Below are 18,860 nucleotides of genomic sequence, written 5' to 3'. Positions count from 1 at the left end.
TCTCTGCTCACTTCAATCGAGGGGGGACAGTGACACCAGGAAGTAGCATGCCTCTAGTTCTATATGGACTAGGTCCAGAAGTCAGACAGGAGTTCTCACCTCTGGGGGAACAAGCTGGTGAGTGGCTTGTGCCGCAAACAGAAGGATCTTTGTTACTTCTGAAAATGTAAGAGGTAAGAAAGGGTGCCATTAATGAGTCTCTCAAGACTTAACCCATCCAATGAATTCAGACTTATTTCTACTGCTGCTTACTCTGCCTAGTACATGCCTTTCCTGACCATACACTCTTACACAGAGCATTGTCTGTTTAGACCATAAGCTCTATGAGGGTAAGGTTTTTGCTGTATGGTCAGTGTGGAATTCATATATATTGCTGATACTAAAAGCATCAGGAGAAAAAAAAGATGATGTTTGCCTTTAGATTCTATCCAGGTTAGGAAAGAAATTAACATTTATTCAGGATCTAATGTGAACCAAGCACTGGGTTAAGTATTTTCCATACATCTTCACATCAAATCCATACATCCATACATCTATCTATATATTTTTTTTTCTTTTTGCTAGTCCTGGGGCTTGAACTCAGGGCTTGGGCACTGTCTCTTTGTTCAAGGCTAGCATTCTACCACTTGAGCAACAGTGCCACTTCTGGCCTTTTCTGTTTATATATTACTGAGTAATAGAACCCAGGGCTTCATGCATACTAGGCAAACATTCTACCACTAAGCCACACTCTCAGTTCCCTAAATATTTTTACAAGAACAGTTTTCAAAATAGTTACAGGGTCTTCATCATGACAAAAATACAAGTTCTAGATATAAAGATCATTTGTTTCATTTGGTTTTTTTTTTAACCTTTTAAATCATCCACAGTGCATGCAGTTGTCTATTCGCAATTCTAGAAAGTAAATAGGGATTTCTTCCTTTCTTTGCTACAGGAATGCTTAACTCCTAATTCTAATGAGTCTAGATTTGTTATGATTGTACTAAAAAGTATTCTAATGTTAAGGCCACTGACAGAACAGGTAAGTGAGTACGTTACCTCTCTGGTGGGGCTGTAGAAACCTTTGTACAAAGGGATAGAAATTGAAGAGGAAAAGCTGTAGAGAAAAGAATATACCAACTTCAATATGTATAAAACTGAGACATAGGTTTCATGTTTCCATAATGTGATTATATCATCAACTTTTCATCAGTCTCAATAAGTAGTCATGTTAGAGTAGGTTTTGTTTGTCTTAACCAACAGCAGGAACACTCTCAACTGACGCTATACTGCTCTCTATGAATATAAAGAAAAAAGCAAATAAAGGATGAATAAATTCAGAGTTAACCAAAACAAGACTAGAAAACACCTGTAATTTCAGTAGCTTGGAGTTGAAAGAGTTAAGTGTCAGCCTATTACTCATTTAAAAAACAGAAGGGCTGTAGATAGCCTCTAGCAGGCCCTGAGTTCAATCCCTATCACTTCTGGAAAAAGAACAAGAAACAAAAAATAAATTCTGAACAGCACTAGCATAAATCTGATCACCCAAAAACCTGTGAAGTCTTGATTTATTATCTAGTAGCCCAGCTACCTTGCAAAAACTGCTCTCTATATTTTAAAGAGAAAATACTCACTTTGGAGCCTACTTAGGTAAAGGTAACAAGAGTCCAGTTATGAAGGAATGGCAATGACTAGCTTTAAGAAATGAATCCCTGGAGATGGGTTATGCCCTTTCAATATTCTTCATATGAAAATAAATTTTTTCTACTTTAGCCACATGACAAAATTAGTCTGGGTCATTAGAAGTAACAGAGCAGTTCAATATAAAGATGGATATCCAACTATAAAATTCCAATATTAATTCCTTCAAACTATGCTTAAACTACAAATCACTTTTCCTTTCCCATCAAGTTCAAATTCAATTCTGAACTAAAATAACTGCATGAACTGACCTGGTGACCCTTATGGAATTACAGCTATGCAGAGGACTGATAAGTTTTTCTTAGGAAATAAAATATTTTCACTTGTGTGCTTTCACTTCAGATTTGATATGTGTCTTCATTATGTGATTTTCAACATTATCAACTTTTCAAAAGTCTCTTACTTTTCCTACTTCACTTTTTGCAGGATGGTGAGATGCATGATGGACAGGGAATGCCACAGCCTTGGGCATGCTAAGCAGACAACCCACTGGGTCTGAATCCTAACTCCATTTCATTTTATTTTAAAAGCTTAAGTGGGGCGGGGGGAGGTTGGGGGAAGAGGGTGGCCTAGTAGTAGAGTGCTTGCCTAGCATATACATGAAGCCCTGGGTCCATTCCTTGGTACCACATACAAAGCATACAGAGAAAACGCCAGAACTGGTGCTCTGGCTCATGTGGTAAAGCTCTAGTCTTGAGAATATCCAAGGACCATGCTCAAGCCCAGAGTTCTAGTTTCAGGACTTCCCCACAACCTCCGCCCCCTAAAAAAAAGCTTAAGAGAAGCGAGATGTTTAATGGTGCTCAGAAAAGCACTAGTCACGAAATCAAATTGATATGAAACTGCCTGTATAGCTATTTCTTTTTGACATCCCTCTCTCCTCCCACCTCTTTTTGCCAGTTCTGGCGCTTGATCTCAGGGCCTGAGCTCTATATTTGGGCTTTTTCAAAGCTAGAGCTCTACTACTTGAGCCACAGCACCAGTTCCAGCTTTTTTTTTAATATATGTGGTACTGAGGAATTCAGCCTGGTTCTTTATGCATGCTAGGCAAGCACTCTACCACTAGGCCAACCTCTTGGCCCTCTCTCTTTTTTCTTTTTTTCTATAATAGCAGTTAGTGTAAGAGCAGTGTAGGGTTCCCACAGGCCCACCTCATACATACATATATACCACCAAGGAACTTTACCAATTAATTTAACATGAAAGAAATAAGGAATTCAGCTTGTGAAGGGCTAAACAATGGGAATGTAGTAAGAGTCAGTAAAGACATACAGAAATACTGGCTCAGAATATAAATGGATGTGGGAAATAAATACAAAGAACAAAAACAATATAGTTATTCACTAATTGACTATATATACAAATGAAACTCCGACCTGTTATCAGATGGGAAGTATGGACAGTTTAGAGACTGAAATGAAGACACTGTGCAACCTAACATTAATAGCCCTCCTTTCACCAAGACTACTTCTATACCCAGCAAAGGAAACAAAAGCATTCTAACCTCATGAATTCCCACCAATCTAGAGATGAGGTTCATGAGCATCATCTTCACTTCAAACCTCTCCTTACAGCTCTCTAGCTGCTTCAGTAGTTTTTCCGCAAAATCTGGAAAGGACAAGATTAAGAAAGTCACTGTGGGTCCATGTCTGTACAGCACGATCTAGTAGGCAGAGGGATGGGTGAGTAGATCAAATCCAAGGAAATGTATTACCAGTGGTGCCCAAGTTACACACACCTCAAGGAGTCTCAAAAGTTTTTAGCATGACCACCTAGACTGACTGACAGATGTTCCATGGTCCTGCTTCTGGAATGTGCTCTAAAGACCAGTAGCAGCCAGTTCACCCAGACCTTCATAGACTCGCAGAATGTGAATTTTACTCAGGTCCCCAGGTGACATATAGGCACATATACATTTGAGAAATATCAAGAGCAGGGATTAGCAAATGTCTCTATAGACATTAGAGTATAGACAACATCTAAACCTCAATATTCACTCACACCCCTACCAACTAAATCACAATTCTGGGGTTCACAACTTCAGCTCAGATTTTATACATTATCTAGCTAATTCAAATGGGCAGCCTTGTTTGAAAACTAGGATTTCACAATCTTCTGGATTCTGCAGACTAAAAAGACCAACAAGAGACTACCAATCTGCACTGAAGTTATAATGTCTTACTACTTTTGTGCTGTAAGTAACACAAATCTCAGAGAGACTTTCTCATCTTTATGTTTCTATAGACTAAAAACCATTTCATGACAATATTCTGTCATAATCCTGTGATAACAACAAAGCATTTGTTGTTTTCTATTAAGTGCTGAGGATCTTGTTAACCTGATGACTCTGGCAGCAGAAACTGAATAGGCAGAGGTAACACCACAAGGAACTTGGAAAGTCACAATTCTATACCTTGAGGATCATGAATCAAGTGAATAGCCGAAAAGTTAAACACCTCTGGCTTCTTCTTTTTCTTTTGTTTCTGAAAAAGAGAATAACAAAAAACTTTCCAATCTGAGTGACAGTGATGCTCTAGAATTCAATGATTTAACGAAGGCTCGCACCTATAATCTTAGCTACTGAAGGTTGAGATCTGAGGATTGCAGTTCAAAGTCAGTCTGGTCACTAAAGTCCTTGAGACTCTTATCCCCAATTAACCACCAAAAAACCAGAAGTGGCTCAAGGGGTAGGGAAGTAGCCTTAAGCTGAAGAGCTCAGGGCCAGCGCCCAGGATGTGGCACTGAAACCCCACAACTGGGAGCTTGGGGCCAAGGAGGGGGGGGGTTTGAAATGGGGTTGAGGGCACAGGCCAAGTGATAAGGCTTATCTAGGAAGAACAAGGTCTTGAATCCAATTCCAGTACCACAAAGCAAACCAGACAAACAAAAAAAAATTTTTTTCCTTTTTCTTATCATGGCTTGATAACCTTTTCAACATTGTTTAAAGTCTTAAAATTAAAAGCCAAAGCTTGGAAGTGGAGATGTGATTCAAGTGGCAGAGCACCTGATGTGAATGAAAAGACCAAGGGAGAACTCAAGACCCTGAGGAGGAGGGCTGGAAGTATAGCTCAACAAGTAAGGTGCCTTCCTGCTACCTAGAAAGCAAGAAGCCCTGAATTCAAACTCTAATACTGCTCTGCTCCCCCTCAAAAGTCAGAGCTTTGCCTATACTGTAATGAGTCCTATGTTACTTCTCTGGTCTCACCTTAAGTACTTTCATCGCCTTTTCCAACTTCTTCTTGTTTTTGGCACTCTTCTTCCCTGTGGCATATTGTACTAGCAGGTCTCTTGCTGTGGGTCCTTCATCCTAAAGAAGAAAGTACTGTGTAAAACTGGAAACAAGGAAAACAGGCACAGAAACCACATTTGTTCTAAAGCAGGTAGAGATTTTTTTTTTTTTGGCCAGTCCTGAGCCTTGAACTCAAGGCCTGAGCCTTTGGGTTTTTCTCAAGGCTAGAGCTTTATCACTGGAGCACAGCACCATTCCCAGTTTTTTTCTATATATGTGGTACCGAGGAATCGAACCCAGGTCTTCATGCATGCTAGGCAAGCACTCTTACCACTTGAGCCACAGCATCACTTTCAGTTTTGTCAGTGATTAACTGGAGATAAGAGTCTCACAGACTGGATTTGAACCAAGAGCTGCAGATCTCAGCCTCCTGATTATCCAGGATTACAGGCATGAGCCACTGATGTCTGGCTGTCCCTTAGCTCTTCAGCTCAGGGTTACTATCTACCCCTTGAGCCCCAGGTCCACTTCCCGTTTTCTAGTGGTTAATTGGAGATAAGAGTCTCATGAACTTTAGTGCCCAGGCTGCTTTGAACCACCATCCTCACTCAGATCTCAGCCTCCTGAGTAGCTGGGATTATAGGTGTGAGCCACCTCACCTGGCTTCATACAGTTTTTAAATGAACTACATGTGTAAGAATTTATGGAGGGAAAGGGGGTCAAAAACATGAGAAGGGGTATTAATGTTCAAGAAGTAATGCACCCACTACCTGACAAACATAACTGTAACCCCTCTATTCATTACCCCAACAACAAAATAAAAACAAGTATTAAAAAAAGAATTTATGGACATATATCCATACAAAAATGTTTAGGCTTAAGTAAGCTTAAGTAATACAAGGTGAAGGACATTGTCATAGTATCTTGACATTTTTTTTGTGAGTTGTGGGACTTGAACTCACTGTCTGAGCACTGTCTTAAGCCTCTTTTACTTAAGGTTGGCACTCTACTACTAGAGCAACACCACTTTTGGTTTTTGAGTGGTTAACTGGAGATGAGTCTCACAAGGACTTTTCTGCCCAGGATGGCTTCAAGTCATGATGCTCAACCTTTTGAGTAGGTAGGATTACAGGTGTGAGTCACTGGCACCCGGCTAGTATCTGGAATTTTTCATGATGAAAATACATTGCTCACACAGCACTGTAAAGATGTTATCATGTGTCTCGATCTAGTTATGAAATGATAAAATGGTAAGGTTGTACCTTTTTTTAAACTTTCTTCTGAAATTTCTTAAAAAACCTGATCATATCTTAAATTTTGGCTTTCTCCATTTAAAGTTACCATTATTTTCTTTTCTTCCTGCACTTTGAACTTATTTCTGTGATACAATACTAACTCAATAATATAGTGATAATTCTACATTTACATAAAGCCAGTTACAGATTTAGAACTAAAAACAAAGCTGAAGGAATTATGAGTCCAAGTCTACATGGAATAAAATCTTAATATGGGGCTCAATGAAAAATGTGACAGGTATTTTTTTTTACACTCAGGCAGCCAAATATTTTATAATTTAAGCTCAGAGCAGTAAGAAAACCTGAAGAATTATAAATTTTCAAAGGATCTGTGATGAAACAAACCTCAGATTCTGAGTCGCTGTCCTGTTTCTCATCTTCATCTTTCCCAAGGAAGAATGTCAAAGCAGCTACTAATATCTAAAGGTAACCAGAAAGTATACTTAACTCAGCTTACAGCACAAAACAAATACTATTTTTTACCCCAATATTTTTTTTGTCAGTTCTGTGGTTTGAACTCAGGGCCTAGGTGCTGTTCCTGAACACTTTTGCTCAAGACTAACACTCTACCATGCTCTACCACATTCAAGTCTACTGCTTTAAGTTGCAGTGCCAATCTTAGTTTGCATGGTTAACTGGAGATAAGTCTCACAAGGACTTTTCTGCCTGGGATGGCTTCAAACCACCATCCTCAGATCTCAGCCTCCTGAGTAAAAAAGATTACAGGCTTGAGCCATTGGTGCCCAGCAGAACAAATTATTTTGCCAGTCCTGGGGAACTCAGAGCCTAAGCACTATCCTTAGGCTTTCTTTAAAGCTAGCACTTTACCACTTGAGCCACAGCACCGCTTCCCACTTTTTCTATGTATGTGGTACCGAGGAATTGAACCCAGGGCTTCACGTATACTAGGCAAGCACTCTACCATTAGGCCATCCTCCTGGCTCACAAATACTTTTTTTCTTATTTTGGTAGCTTATATTATATAGTATATGTAGTATATAGTATATATAGTATACATACTAGATATTATATGCATGTATATTAGCTAGGATCTGAGAAATTCAAAGGGTGCTATGATTTTGGTTCCTTTTTCTGAATTAGGTAACTATTTTTATGGTTTTATTTGTCCTTTAAATCCTTAGGGCTGGGTGGTATAGCTCAGTCAAGTGCATGCTTAACATGCACAAGTCCAAGGCCCAAGTTCCAACACCACCAAAAAGATATTTAACTTCATTAAAACTTAGTCTTGTTCTCTTTTCATCCTCAAGGATGACTGTCAATTTCTACATTCCACAAAGCCAGACACTAGAGCCTTTCAAACACAAGGGTCAAGCAGAGTCCATATAGCTTTTTACCTGTGCCTATGCCCAACAGAAGCGGGAGGAATCACAGGCAAAACATCAGCAGCTATCACCTATACAGTGTTTAAAAGCTCATAATTCTGACATCTCAAGAATATAGTGACCCAGGCAAGCATCAATCAACATTCTTCATGTCCACAGGCTACTTCTTCCTCCATATCTTCTCCCTCATCTTCCATCCATCCATAACAACTGACCACCTCACCAGTGCTTTCATGCACCTTGTGAGTTGCTCACCTTGGTGATCTTAGAGAAACATGCAGTTGTGATAACATTCACAGTTTTGGCATCATTCCTGGAATGAAACAATGAGTGTTCTTAAGTCAGTTTTCATTTTTCTCTACTGCTAGGCACAGACAATGACGCTAAGTAACAATAAATACTGACTTTAACATCATAAATTGCTAAATCAATGAACAAATAGAATATTTAAATAGATTTTAGCCCACTCACATCAAACTTATAGCCATTAAGATGAAGTATTTAACAATTTAAAAGATAACTTCACCCACACAAGGTACATGGGAAAAAAATTCAACATATTAGAAAAAACACAACCTTGGGGCTAGGCATTTGGCTTAGTGGTAGAGTGCTTGCCTAGCATACATAAAGACCCAGGTTCAATTGCTTGGTACCAAATACACAGAAAAAAGCTAGAGCTGGATCCAGTGGCTCATGCCTGTAATCCTAGCTACTCAGGAGGCTGAGATCTGAGAACTGAGGGTCAAAGCCAGTCCAGCATTGGCACTAAAATCCTTAAAGTCTGTGAGACTCATCTCTAATTAACCACTAGAAAACTGGAAGTGGTGCTGGGGCTCAAGGGGCAGGGCAGTAGCCTTGAGCAGAAGAGCTCTGGGACAAAGCCCACCTAGGCCCAAAGTCCAAGTCCAAGTTCAAAAAAGAAAGAAAAAAGTTGGAAGTGGTGCTGTGGCTCAAGTGGCAGACCACTGGCCTTGAGGAAAAAAGCCTAAGGACAGTGGTCAGGCCCTGACTTTGTGCCCCAAGACTGGTTTAAAAAAAAAAAAAAAAAAGAAATGCAACCTATAATCTTGCAAAATTCAATCTCAGTTAATGATTCAAACCATCATTAATGTATGTTAAGTAAAAGATCAGGAAGAAGGTAGGCACTGTGGCTCACGCCTATAATCCTAGCAACTCAGGAGGCTGAAATCTGAGGATTGCAGTTCAAAGCCAGCTGGGGCAGGAAAGTCCCCGTAAGACTCTCATCTCAAATTAACAACTCAAAAACTGGAAGTGGCACTGTGGCTCAAGTATTAAGAGTACTAGCCTTGAGCACAGAGAGGCTCAGAGACAGCGTCTAGGTCCTGAGTTCAAGCCCCACAACTGATTAAAAAAAAATCCATTTCTCAAGAGGAAAATGCATGTATCTATTACCAGATGTTTCTTCTGTAGAGTTCAATCATCACATCCAAAGACATCTTGGCTGCAGTGGCATTGCTATCTCTTAGCATGGTGTACATGAAATTCTGTAATACCTGAAGAACAGAAGACTTATTAGAATACCTTTATGTACAATGCTGTAAACAGGGAAAACAGAAGGTACTTACTATATTCACTTTATTGTTCTTGTGTTTCGCATTTATATTCTTGATGTCAGTCACAATATGTGTGTATAAAGTCTAAGGAAAAGAAACAGAACATACACATCAAACCTAGCCAACATTTCTGACCTTGCTAATTTGGAACAATTATATAAAAACATATATACAAGAAGGCTTAATTTCATCCACTTTTTATTTCACAAGAGACCAAAAACAAGCAAACAAGGAAACAAAAAGCAACTTGATAAGAAAAATTGCTCACAATTACCAGGAGCATAGCCTAGTGGTAGAATGCTTGCCTAGCATGCACAAAGACTTGGGTATGATTCCTTGGTACCACATACACAGGAAGAAGCTGGAAGCTATGCTGTGGCTCAACTGGCAGAATGCTAGCCTTGAGCAAAAAGTTTCCAAGGACAGTGTCCAGGCCCTGAGTTCAAGCCCCAGGTCTAGTAAAAAAGAAAAAAAAAAAAAAAGAAAAGTTACTCATAAACAACATGGAAACTGGGTGCCGGTATAATCCTACATCTGTAATCCTAGCTACTCAGGAGGCTGAGATTGAGATTAAGGATAGTGATTCGAAGTCAGCCCAGGCACAAAAGTCTGATAGGCTCTTATCTTCAACTAACCACCAGAAAACTCGAAGTGGTGCTGTGGCTAAAAGTGGTAGAACAAACAATCCAGATGCCCTACTGCAGATGAATGGATACAGAAAATGTGGTATATATACACAATGGAATTCTACATAGCCAACAGACAAGATAAAATAATGGCATTCGCAGGGAAGTGGATGAATCTTGAGCAAATCATGTTGAGTGAGACAAGTCAAGACCTAAGGAACAAAAGGCGCATGGTATCCTTAATATGCGGTTATTAAATCCAAAGAGTACAAGAGCGAGGACTCAATAACTGCATACCCAAAGCTATGGACATGGTAATGGAAATACAAACATAACTATATAGACATAAAAACCTATGACTCTATAGACATAATGTTTTATTTCATAAATTGATATGTTTCTATGACATACAAACCCTTAGCCTAATTTTGATTAAGTTCTAAATATTAAGTCCCAGAGATTGTAATTAGAGATTCCCCCCTTGAACAATTGTTTGTTAAAATTGTCATTTAAAATATGATGTAAACATAATCCATAAAAAATAAAAAAGTGGTAGAACACTAGCCTTGAGTTGAAGAGTTCAGGGACAGTGCCCAGGCCCAAAATTCAAGACCCACACCAAAAAAAAAAAAAGGTTAACACAGTATTACCTTATGATCCAATAATTCCATGAGTTACAATATACCAAAGAGAATGAAACCCATATATATGGTGTGTGTATGTGTGTGTATGTATATTATATGTATGTACGTATGTATATATATATATATACACATATATAATTTATTTTTTTATTTTTTTGTCCAATCCCAGGGCTTGAACTAAGGGCCTTGGGCACTATCCTTGGATACTTTATTACTCAGGGTTAGCGCTCTGCCGGTTGAGCCACAATTCCACTTCTGGCCTTTTCTGTGTAAGTGGTACTGAAGAATCAAGCTCAGAGCTTCATGCATGCTATGTGAGCTCGCTACCACTAGGCTATACTCCCTGGCCCCAAATTTTTCTTTTCCTTTTTTTTCGGTTGGTGGGGCTTGAACTGGGCCTGGGCTCTATCCCTGAGCTGAGTCACAATGCCACTTCTGAAACCCCTATATATGAAAAAAAAACAAAAACACCCCATTTCCACATCAGTGTTCATACAAATATTAATAGCAGCATCATTCTCAATAGCCAAAATGTAGAAATAATCTAAATGTCTATTAATTGATATATGAATAAAAAATGGTAACTCCAGACAAAATGTGTTCTATCCCAACAGTGAAATATTATTTGGCAACCCAAAGGAACAAAATGTGCATACTTGCCCAGACATGGATGAACCTTAAAAACATGATAAGAAGTAGTCACAAAGATAACATATTGTGTGACTCCACTTGGTACAAATTTTGGAGATAGGTAAATCAATAAAGTCTAAAAGTAGAGTGATCAAAGAGGCAGGATGAGGGAGGTGATAGTGAAATGAAATAGACTTTCTTTTATGGGTAGCAGCAGTGTCCTAAAATTTTATTGTATTTAATTGAACATAACTCTGTGCAAGTATATTAAACACCACTGATTTCCAATATTATTATTATTTTTTTTTTTTTTTTGCCAGTCGTGGGCTTGAGCTCAGGGCCTGAGCACTGTCCTTGGACTTTCTCAAGGCTAGAGGTCTACCACTTGAGCCTCAGCACCACTTCTGGCTTTTTTCTATGTATGTGGTACCGAGGAATCGAACCCGGGTCTTCATGCATGCTAGGCAAGCACTTTAACCACTAGGCCAAACTCCCGGCCCCTGATTTCCAATATTATATACTGTATTATATACTATATCAGACACATTATACCCTAATTATATCTCAATGAAGTTATTAAGAATCCAAGTATCTCGGGTGCCAAAACATGTCCCATGTTTTGCCTATAGCTCAGACCAGAAGTATAGAGCCTTAAATTTAAAACTAGTTTCTTCTTGCAAAAAAAATGTAAGTTAATGAATGTGAACTAAACTTTTTCTTCCTGAATTTGTTTCACAGGGCTGCAATGTAGGTCAGTGGCTGAGTACTTGCCTATCAAGTACAAGAGCTTGGGTTTGAGTCCCAGTACCACAAGAAATTCTGTTTCATACCCTTCAGCTTCTGGTTTTATACAGGTAAACATAAAGTCATGGATAAATTTTAATAACAAAAGCTAATTTTACCGTGCAGATGGATATAACATGAGTATTCATGCCCTGACTGAGTCCCTCAGTACACAATTGTAGAAAGCTTGGGTTGTGGAGCCTGATAGCCAATCAGAGGCTGTGTGTGACCCAGAATAAGTTACTCTCTGATCCTCAGCCTTTTCATCTGCAAAGAACTAACAGCTATCAACATCATGCAAACAATACACAGAAACTAAGAATGAGATCTGGCATACAGTAGATACTCAGCAACTGTAAGCAATTAATACCATATTGTATGTATACAATAGTGGAGTTTTTTCCTATTAAAAATTATTCTTAATTATAGCCAATGGAAAGCACAGAGAATTCAAGGGACTCCGAACTCTACATGACAGTTTAATGTTTGCTCTTTACCTTTCGTAGAAGCTTATCATGGCAACGGAGAAGTTCAAAGAAAAGCTCTAGCAAACTTGATGGATTGATGAGGTTCTTATTTCTCAGCAAGATCAGAGCTTTGCAAAATGTCTTAGGAAGGAAAAAAAAATGTCATTAAAACAATGGCAAAGTTAATACAATGAGAAAACTCAGTACATATATTCCAAACAGTCTTTCTGCCTTTTACTAATGAGGCACCATTTTAGATAGCTTCTAGACTCTGAGCAAGGGGTTGGGTGTACTCCTGTAATTCTGGCATTTAGGAGGCTGAAGTAGCAAGATGAGTTCAAGGCCAATCTGGGCTACACAGAGAGACCCATCTCAAAAACAAAAACAAAAAACAAAAATGAGGAGGAGAAGCTGGATTTTAATGGTTAACATGTATAATCCTAGCTAATTAGGAGGCTAAGATCAGGAGAATCACAGGTCAAGGTTGGTTTAGTCTGAGCAGAAAAAAGCTCAAGAGACTCCTCAGTGACTGCTGAACCCAGTTGGGTAGCATAGTTACAATAGTAAGTTTAACACAGTTATAGTAACTGTTAAGCCAGGAAGCTGAACTTAAGTAGATCTTACCAAGGCACATACCCAGACAAGAAATGAAACCTAAAAAATAACAGCAAAACCAGGGCTGGAGGTGTGGTTCATTGGTAGGAATGCCTATTTTGCAAGCATAAGGCCTGAGTTCAAACCAAGTATCAAATTATTAAAAGGGGAGTGGGAACAGTCTCTCCTCATCCTGGGATCCAAATAAGAGTATCTCAGATATCTGTGAGATAAGAGGTAAGACAGGACCAGGACTGGTAAGTTCCTAGCGAGGAGGGCAGTGTGACAGAACTCGGGGCTCTGCATATGCTAGGGAAGTGCTCTACCACGGAACTACAGTCCAAGCAAGGCCTCTGAGGAGAATGTCTTCATACAAAACTCACCATCATGTACAGTACTCTAGCTTAATGATGTAGCCTACCATCCAAATCACCACTCTAATACCACTCTCCATTCCCTGGAATAAGAAATCCTTGAAGAAAGGCCGGGCACTGATGGCTCACACCTGTAATCCTAGCTGTTCAGGAGGCTGAGATCTAAGGACCACAGTTCAAAGCCAGCTGGCGTACTAAAGTCTGTGAGACTCTTATCTCCAATTAACCACCAGAAAACAGGAAGTGGCGCTTCCAGTTATACAGCACTAGCCTAGAGTTGAAGAGCTCAGGGATAGCACCCAGGCCCAAAGTTAAAGCCCCACAAATGACAAGAAAAAAAGAAATCCTTGGAGAACAGCAGACTCATTATCTTGGGACAGAAAGAATGGGTGAAAACAGGAAGTACACTTCTGTCAGGATGTAGAGGGGCTTGCCAAAACATCAGTGGCATTGGTGTAAGGACCAGGAAAACTCCCCTGGCAAGTGGTCACAATTTGACCAGAAAATACTAACGCTCAAAAAGAAGTTAATAACAAGTACTTCAACAGGGAAATATATCATCAAAGAAACAGAAATGTAAGGTCAATTCTTACCATTAAATAGGTAAGCTAACATTCACATGTATTTTGTTTCTATTCCTGTCAGCAGTAAAGAGTAGACAAAGCTGGGAGTTTGGCCTAGTGGTAGAGTGCTTGCCGAGCAAACACACAGACCCGGGTTCAATTCCTTGGTACCACATACATAGAAAAAAGCTGCCCGGAAGTGGTGTTGTGGCTCATGTGGTAGAGTTTTAGTCTTGAGAAAAATCCAAGGACAGTGCTCAGGCCCTGAGCTCAACCCCAGGACTGGCAAAAAAATAAAAAAATAATTTATTTGTGTAAGAGGCTGCTGTAAAGTTGTTAGATATATATTTGCAAATGTCTTATCTGGGTTGCTTGGAAGGGTCTGATTCATTACAAGTATTTGTGGCAGCGTGCACTCAGAAAAAAAAAAAAAGGAATAAAAGCAAGACAGGACAGAGAAAGATAAACTCATCAACAATGTGTCCTTGACATTTCTATGTGATTGCTGCACACATGAATACAATACAATTTTGCTGAGCCAAGTATTGCTCTTACCATTCGAAGATCTGGATCCAAGACGGTATGATTGTAGGAGAGCAGTTCTTTCAGCTCTTGAGGGAAGTTACTTAGATGTTCTGGGTAGCAGTGGCCAATCTGTAACAAAGCAAAGACTTTTCTGAAGTTTCGCTTTTACTCTCAGTAATTCAGATGCACAGATTTAGATGTTCTGCAAAAGGAGAGTAGAAGCCGATGTTTCATAGAAAGCAGATGAGTTTGAATAACCATTTTTTCCTATAGGCTAATTAATGTGTCCTACCATGAGAATGGTGTTTTTTTTACAAACCTCTAGTTCTTCTAGAATATTTGTGACATGGCTCCAACTTACTTATATAATGCATTTAAAAAAGAAAAACAAAGTCTGAGCTGCTGCAGTGGCTCACACCTGTAATCCTAGCTACTCAGGACACTGAGATATGAGGATCACAGTTCAAAGCCAGCCCAGGTACTAAAGTCCATGAGACTCTAATCTCCAATTAACCACCAGAAAACTGGAAGTAGTGCTGTGGCTCAAGGGGTAGTGTAGTAGCCTTGAGCTAAAGAGCTCAGGGAGAGCACCAAGGCCCAGAGTTCAAGCCCCACAACCCGGGGAAAAAACAAAAAGTCTGACAGTGTTGTCCTGGTTGGCTCTGTGAAAAGATATAGCAAAACTGCCTGAGATACCATAGTAAGAAAATGAGATTTATGTAGTAGAGAAAAGCTATAGAAAGACTTGAAGTTGCTACTCCAGAATAGAATAAGGTTAAATATTATTGAAAAAAGTTTGCAGACTTTGTAACACTAAGCTTTGTTTCATTCAGAAATCATCATCTTACCTGTGCTAGAAACATTACCAGCTCTGCCAGTTCTTTGCTGGGTTTGTTTGGTTGTAACTTGAAAATCTCCACATTGGATTTGTAGTGGTTATATTGCTGGTGAAACTGTAGAGAAATGAAATTTAAGTCTGTTGCATCTATTTATATGACTATCTCAGTATAGAATAAAAGTCTCCTCAGTAAATCAAGCATGCTAATAGCCTAGAGAAAATGCTTTGAATGAGTATATAAACATGATTCGTTTTCCTCATCTGTATTCTTCCAAATGAGGCTTAAAAAAATCTAAGCACATCATAGACAATCAGAAGACCCTTTCCTTAGGATTAGATTAGGCAAGTGTTAGGTAAGGAAAAGTAAGCAAGAGTCAGAAACTCAGATCTGGTTTGGTTCTGCCTTTTACTATCTGAACAACCCCAACAATAGTGTACATCTAAATTTATGCCTAAGTGTGTGTGCAAACAAAACAAGGCACAGTGGTCCTGTTTAATAGAGGGGTGTTCATGTAGTATTCTGTCCCAAACTTTCATCTTAGAAACTACCAATGTCCATGAGCTACAACTCTAGGCTACCCGGTATCACTCAAACCTTCTTCAAATCTACCACACATGATCCTGTCCTGAGACTTTAATACTTTCTGTTCTTTCTGCCTACACCGGCTTCTAATTATAAGCACAGGTCTTCCTTACCCACTTTTACTCAGATTATCATTATCCCTGAGCATCTTTCATGCATATATATTATATATACACACATATAAACATACTTTGTGTGCTCTAAGTGTATACACACGCATGTATACATTACTTAAAAATTTTTACATTACAAAAAAATATTTTACATTACTTAAAAAAAAACCCTCGTTTCCACTTCCTAAAATCCTTCTGTAAATATTTTATATGATCAGAGGCACGTGTCTGTGTGCATCCCCTAAGAGTATCCTCCTTCCTACATTACTTGCATATAAAAAATGTTTCCCGTATACGGGATCTCCAAATACAGGGAAGAGATGTTAAAAGACAACTGTGTTAGCCACAGAAAGAAAACACAATGCAGCAAGTGGCACAGAGAAACACAACTGGGTGTCTGCAGCATCCGTCAAATGAATACAAAATCACTGCTTTGGCCCTGTCACTTCTCCGTCCAAATGACTTGAAGCAACGTAGAGGATGAGCATACCAACGCCATGGCCTGACAGAAACTCTCCACACCTCGGGATTTCCTAGAGCCCATTCTGACACCTGGGCTAGCTTTCCCAGGAGTTAAAACCCGGCTTCGCACGGTTATACTGACGGACTCCCCATCCTGTCCCAGGCTGAGGACTGGGGACTGCTCTCCTGACAGCTCCGGACGCGGCGCCGGCCCACGCTTGGCTCTCCGAGCCCGCAGCGTCCCGGGCTCGGTCCCGTCAGGCGGTTCTGGAGGAAGGGAAGTCGGTCGGGGCCGGGAACCAGGGAACGGGGCGGTTCTTCCCGCCTCGGTGACGGCCAAGGACGTTTCCCTAGGCGGGATCCTTCTCCAAGGTCCTCGCGCGTCCGAGGGACCCGGGGCCCTACCGCGGCAGGGTGGGCCCACCCGGCCCCGGCCCCGGCCCCGGCCCCGCTCCCCACCCCACCTCCTCGACGTAAGCCGGCGGGTCGCGCTTGATCAGGTTCTGTAACTGCGGCAGGTTGCTGGGAAGCTTGTTGTTGTTCCTGCTGCCCATCTTGGCGGCGCCCGGGCGAGGATCTCTCAGAAAGCGAGCGTGAGCGCGGCCGCCGCGGAGCTCCGCTCGGTCTTCACTGGCGTCACCGGAAGTAGCACGGGGACGCGCGACTGGAGGCGCCATGTTGGCGCTACGGAAACCCCGTAGGCCCAAAGTTAGTCGCCCCGAGGAAGGCTTTGCGGAAGTGTTCCATGTCCACCTTTTCTCAGTAGGCACTACCTCCAGGCCTTCCGGAAAGATCCAAGCTGCAAGGGTCTTTTTCTGTTTGTTTGTTTTTTTCTTCTTCACATATATAACTATCTGGACAGATAAATGAAGATTTGTGGTTTATTTTTAATTAGACTGCCTAGGTTATATACTGAGAAAAGTCACATGTGTTTGTATATGTGTGTGTTGTATGTATGTGTAATAGCACTAGCTCCAGTTTAAGGGAGGAAAAGTGGACATAAATTAGTCGTATATGTTTTTTTTTGTTTTGTCAGTCGTGGGACTTGAACTCAAAACCTGGGCACTGCCTGAGCTCTGAGCTCAAGCCTCGAGGTTGGTAAACACTTTGAGCCACAGCTCCCCTTTTGGTGAGCAGCACTTGTGCGTATGTATGTATGAGTGCATGTATCAGGTATGTATCGCGTGTTTGTGTGTGTGTGCACACTTGCCCACTCACACATTTAATGGGAGATAAAAGTCTCTTGGACTTTTCTGTCCTGGCTGGCTTCAAATGTCCATCTTAGGTCTCCTTAGTAGAACTCCTAAGTAGCTAGACTTACAGGTTGAACCATTTGCTTGGTTCATTGTTGTTGTTTCAACTCCTGACCCAGACAATGGAAAAGAACATTTATTGGATATAAACTATGACTGCTGGTTTAAGAAAGCAAATTAATCTGACTAATAATTGTTTAAAATAACCTTTGTAAACCCCTCCCCAGTCAGAGTTTTTAACTCAGATCCAGACAATTCAAAGAGGCAAATAAGTTTCCTATAACCCTAGGATGTAGGAAAGTAAATATGTGTTGATTAAATAAATGAAATAGGGTATTATTGATGCAAAAATTATCACCCCCTGGTGCCAGCAATGCTCAAAGTTCCTATCTTATATTAACCCCCTTAATTCTCACAACAGTCCTCCAAAGTAGCACTGTTTTACTTTCCTTGTGCAGGTGAGGAAGCAGTCTCAGGGAAGCTTACTGCCCAAGTTCACTGTCCAAGATGGATGAAATTCAGGTCATCTTGATTATAACCTCAGGAAAAGACAAGAAAACCAACTGTGGGGGCAATAATAGTTCTTCCATCCACAACTGGACTGTGGGGTTCTGTTTAAGCAGTGTCACAGAACAAGAACTTCTGTTGAAATCACAATTGAGAGATCATACCTGGGCACAAACAATAAAGAAGACTATACAAACTATGATTCATTAGTTAGCAGCCTTTGGGAAACAACTATTTTATGATTGAATGAAGTACTTGTAAAGTTATGAAGAAGTAAGCATAAGCAATGAGTCTTAAAAATAATCATGGACTGGAGGCATGGTTGAAGTGGCAGAATATCAGATGAGCAAGCAAAAGAATGGAGGCTCTGAGTTTAAGCCCTAGTACCATCATGTATTTTGGTTTTTTTTTTAAACCAACATTCTCATGGTTAAAATATATATATATATATATATATATATATATATATATATATTGCCAGTTCTGAAACTTGAACTCAGGGTATGAGCACTGTCCTTGGGCTTTCCAAGGCTAGAGCTCTATCACTTGAGCCACAGCACCACTCCCGGCTTTTTTCTATGTACATGGTACCGAGGAATTGAACTCGGGTCTTCGTGCATGCTAGGCAAGCACTCTACCACTAGGCCAAACTCCTGATCCTCCTGGTTAAAATATTTTTGTTAAATTGCATATGAAATTTTGTTCTGAAAATAAAACATTGAAATTATTTAATATAATTGCTATCAAAACTGTAAGTTTATACATTATGAATGATTA

General features: G+C 40.1%; 1 protein-coding gene across 1 annotated transcript in view; it reads right to left on the bottom strand.

Moving 5' to 3' along the window:
- Window positions 1-16,971, bottom strand: part of Sdad1 (SDA1 domain containing 1) — a 30,774-nt gene extending 13,803 nt beyond the window's left edge. The window contains exons 1-13 of the mRNA XM_090343412.1: window positions 16,788-16,971; window positions 15,176-15,280; window positions 14,358-14,456; window positions 12,302-12,412; window positions 9,134-9,205; window positions 8,961-9,061; window positions 7,803-7,860; window positions 6,550-6,624; window positions 4,886-4,987; window positions 4,094-4,163; window positions 3,185-3,288; window positions 1,039-1,096; window positions 100-158 (exon numbers count right to left, since the gene is read on the bottom strand). Of these exons, the coding sequence (XP_090199538.1) occupies window positions 100-158; window positions 1,039-1,096; window positions 3,185-3,288; window positions 4,094-4,163; window positions 4,886-4,987; window positions 6,550-6,624; window positions 7,803-7,860; window positions 8,961-9,061; window positions 9,134-9,205; window positions 12,302-12,412; window positions 14,358-14,456; window positions 15,176-15,280; window positions 16,788-16,877 (1,104 nt within the window). The 5' untranslated portion in view covers window positions 16,878-16,971. The remainder of the gene's footprint in view (window positions 1-99; window positions 159-1,038; window positions 1,097-3,184; window positions 3,289-4,093; window positions 4,164-4,885; window positions 4,988-6,549; window positions 6,625-7,802; window positions 7,861-8,960; window positions 9,062-9,133; window positions 9,206-12,301; window positions 12,413-14,357; window positions 14,457-15,175; window positions 15,281-16,787) is intronic.
- Between the last annotated feature and the right edge of the window lie 1,889 nt (window positions 16,972-18,860).

Source organism: Megascapheus bottae, chromosome 13, assembly GCF_031878675.1.
Source record: "Megascapheus bottae isolate mThoBot1 chromosome 13, mThoBot2.hap1, whole genome shotgun sequence".
NCBI lineage: Eukaryota > Metazoa > Chordata > Mammalia > Rodentia > Geomyidae > Megascapheus > Megascapheus bottae.
The sequence above is the reverse complement of the archived record's forward strand: the minus strand, read 5'-3'. Positions and strand labels throughout refer to the sequence as shown.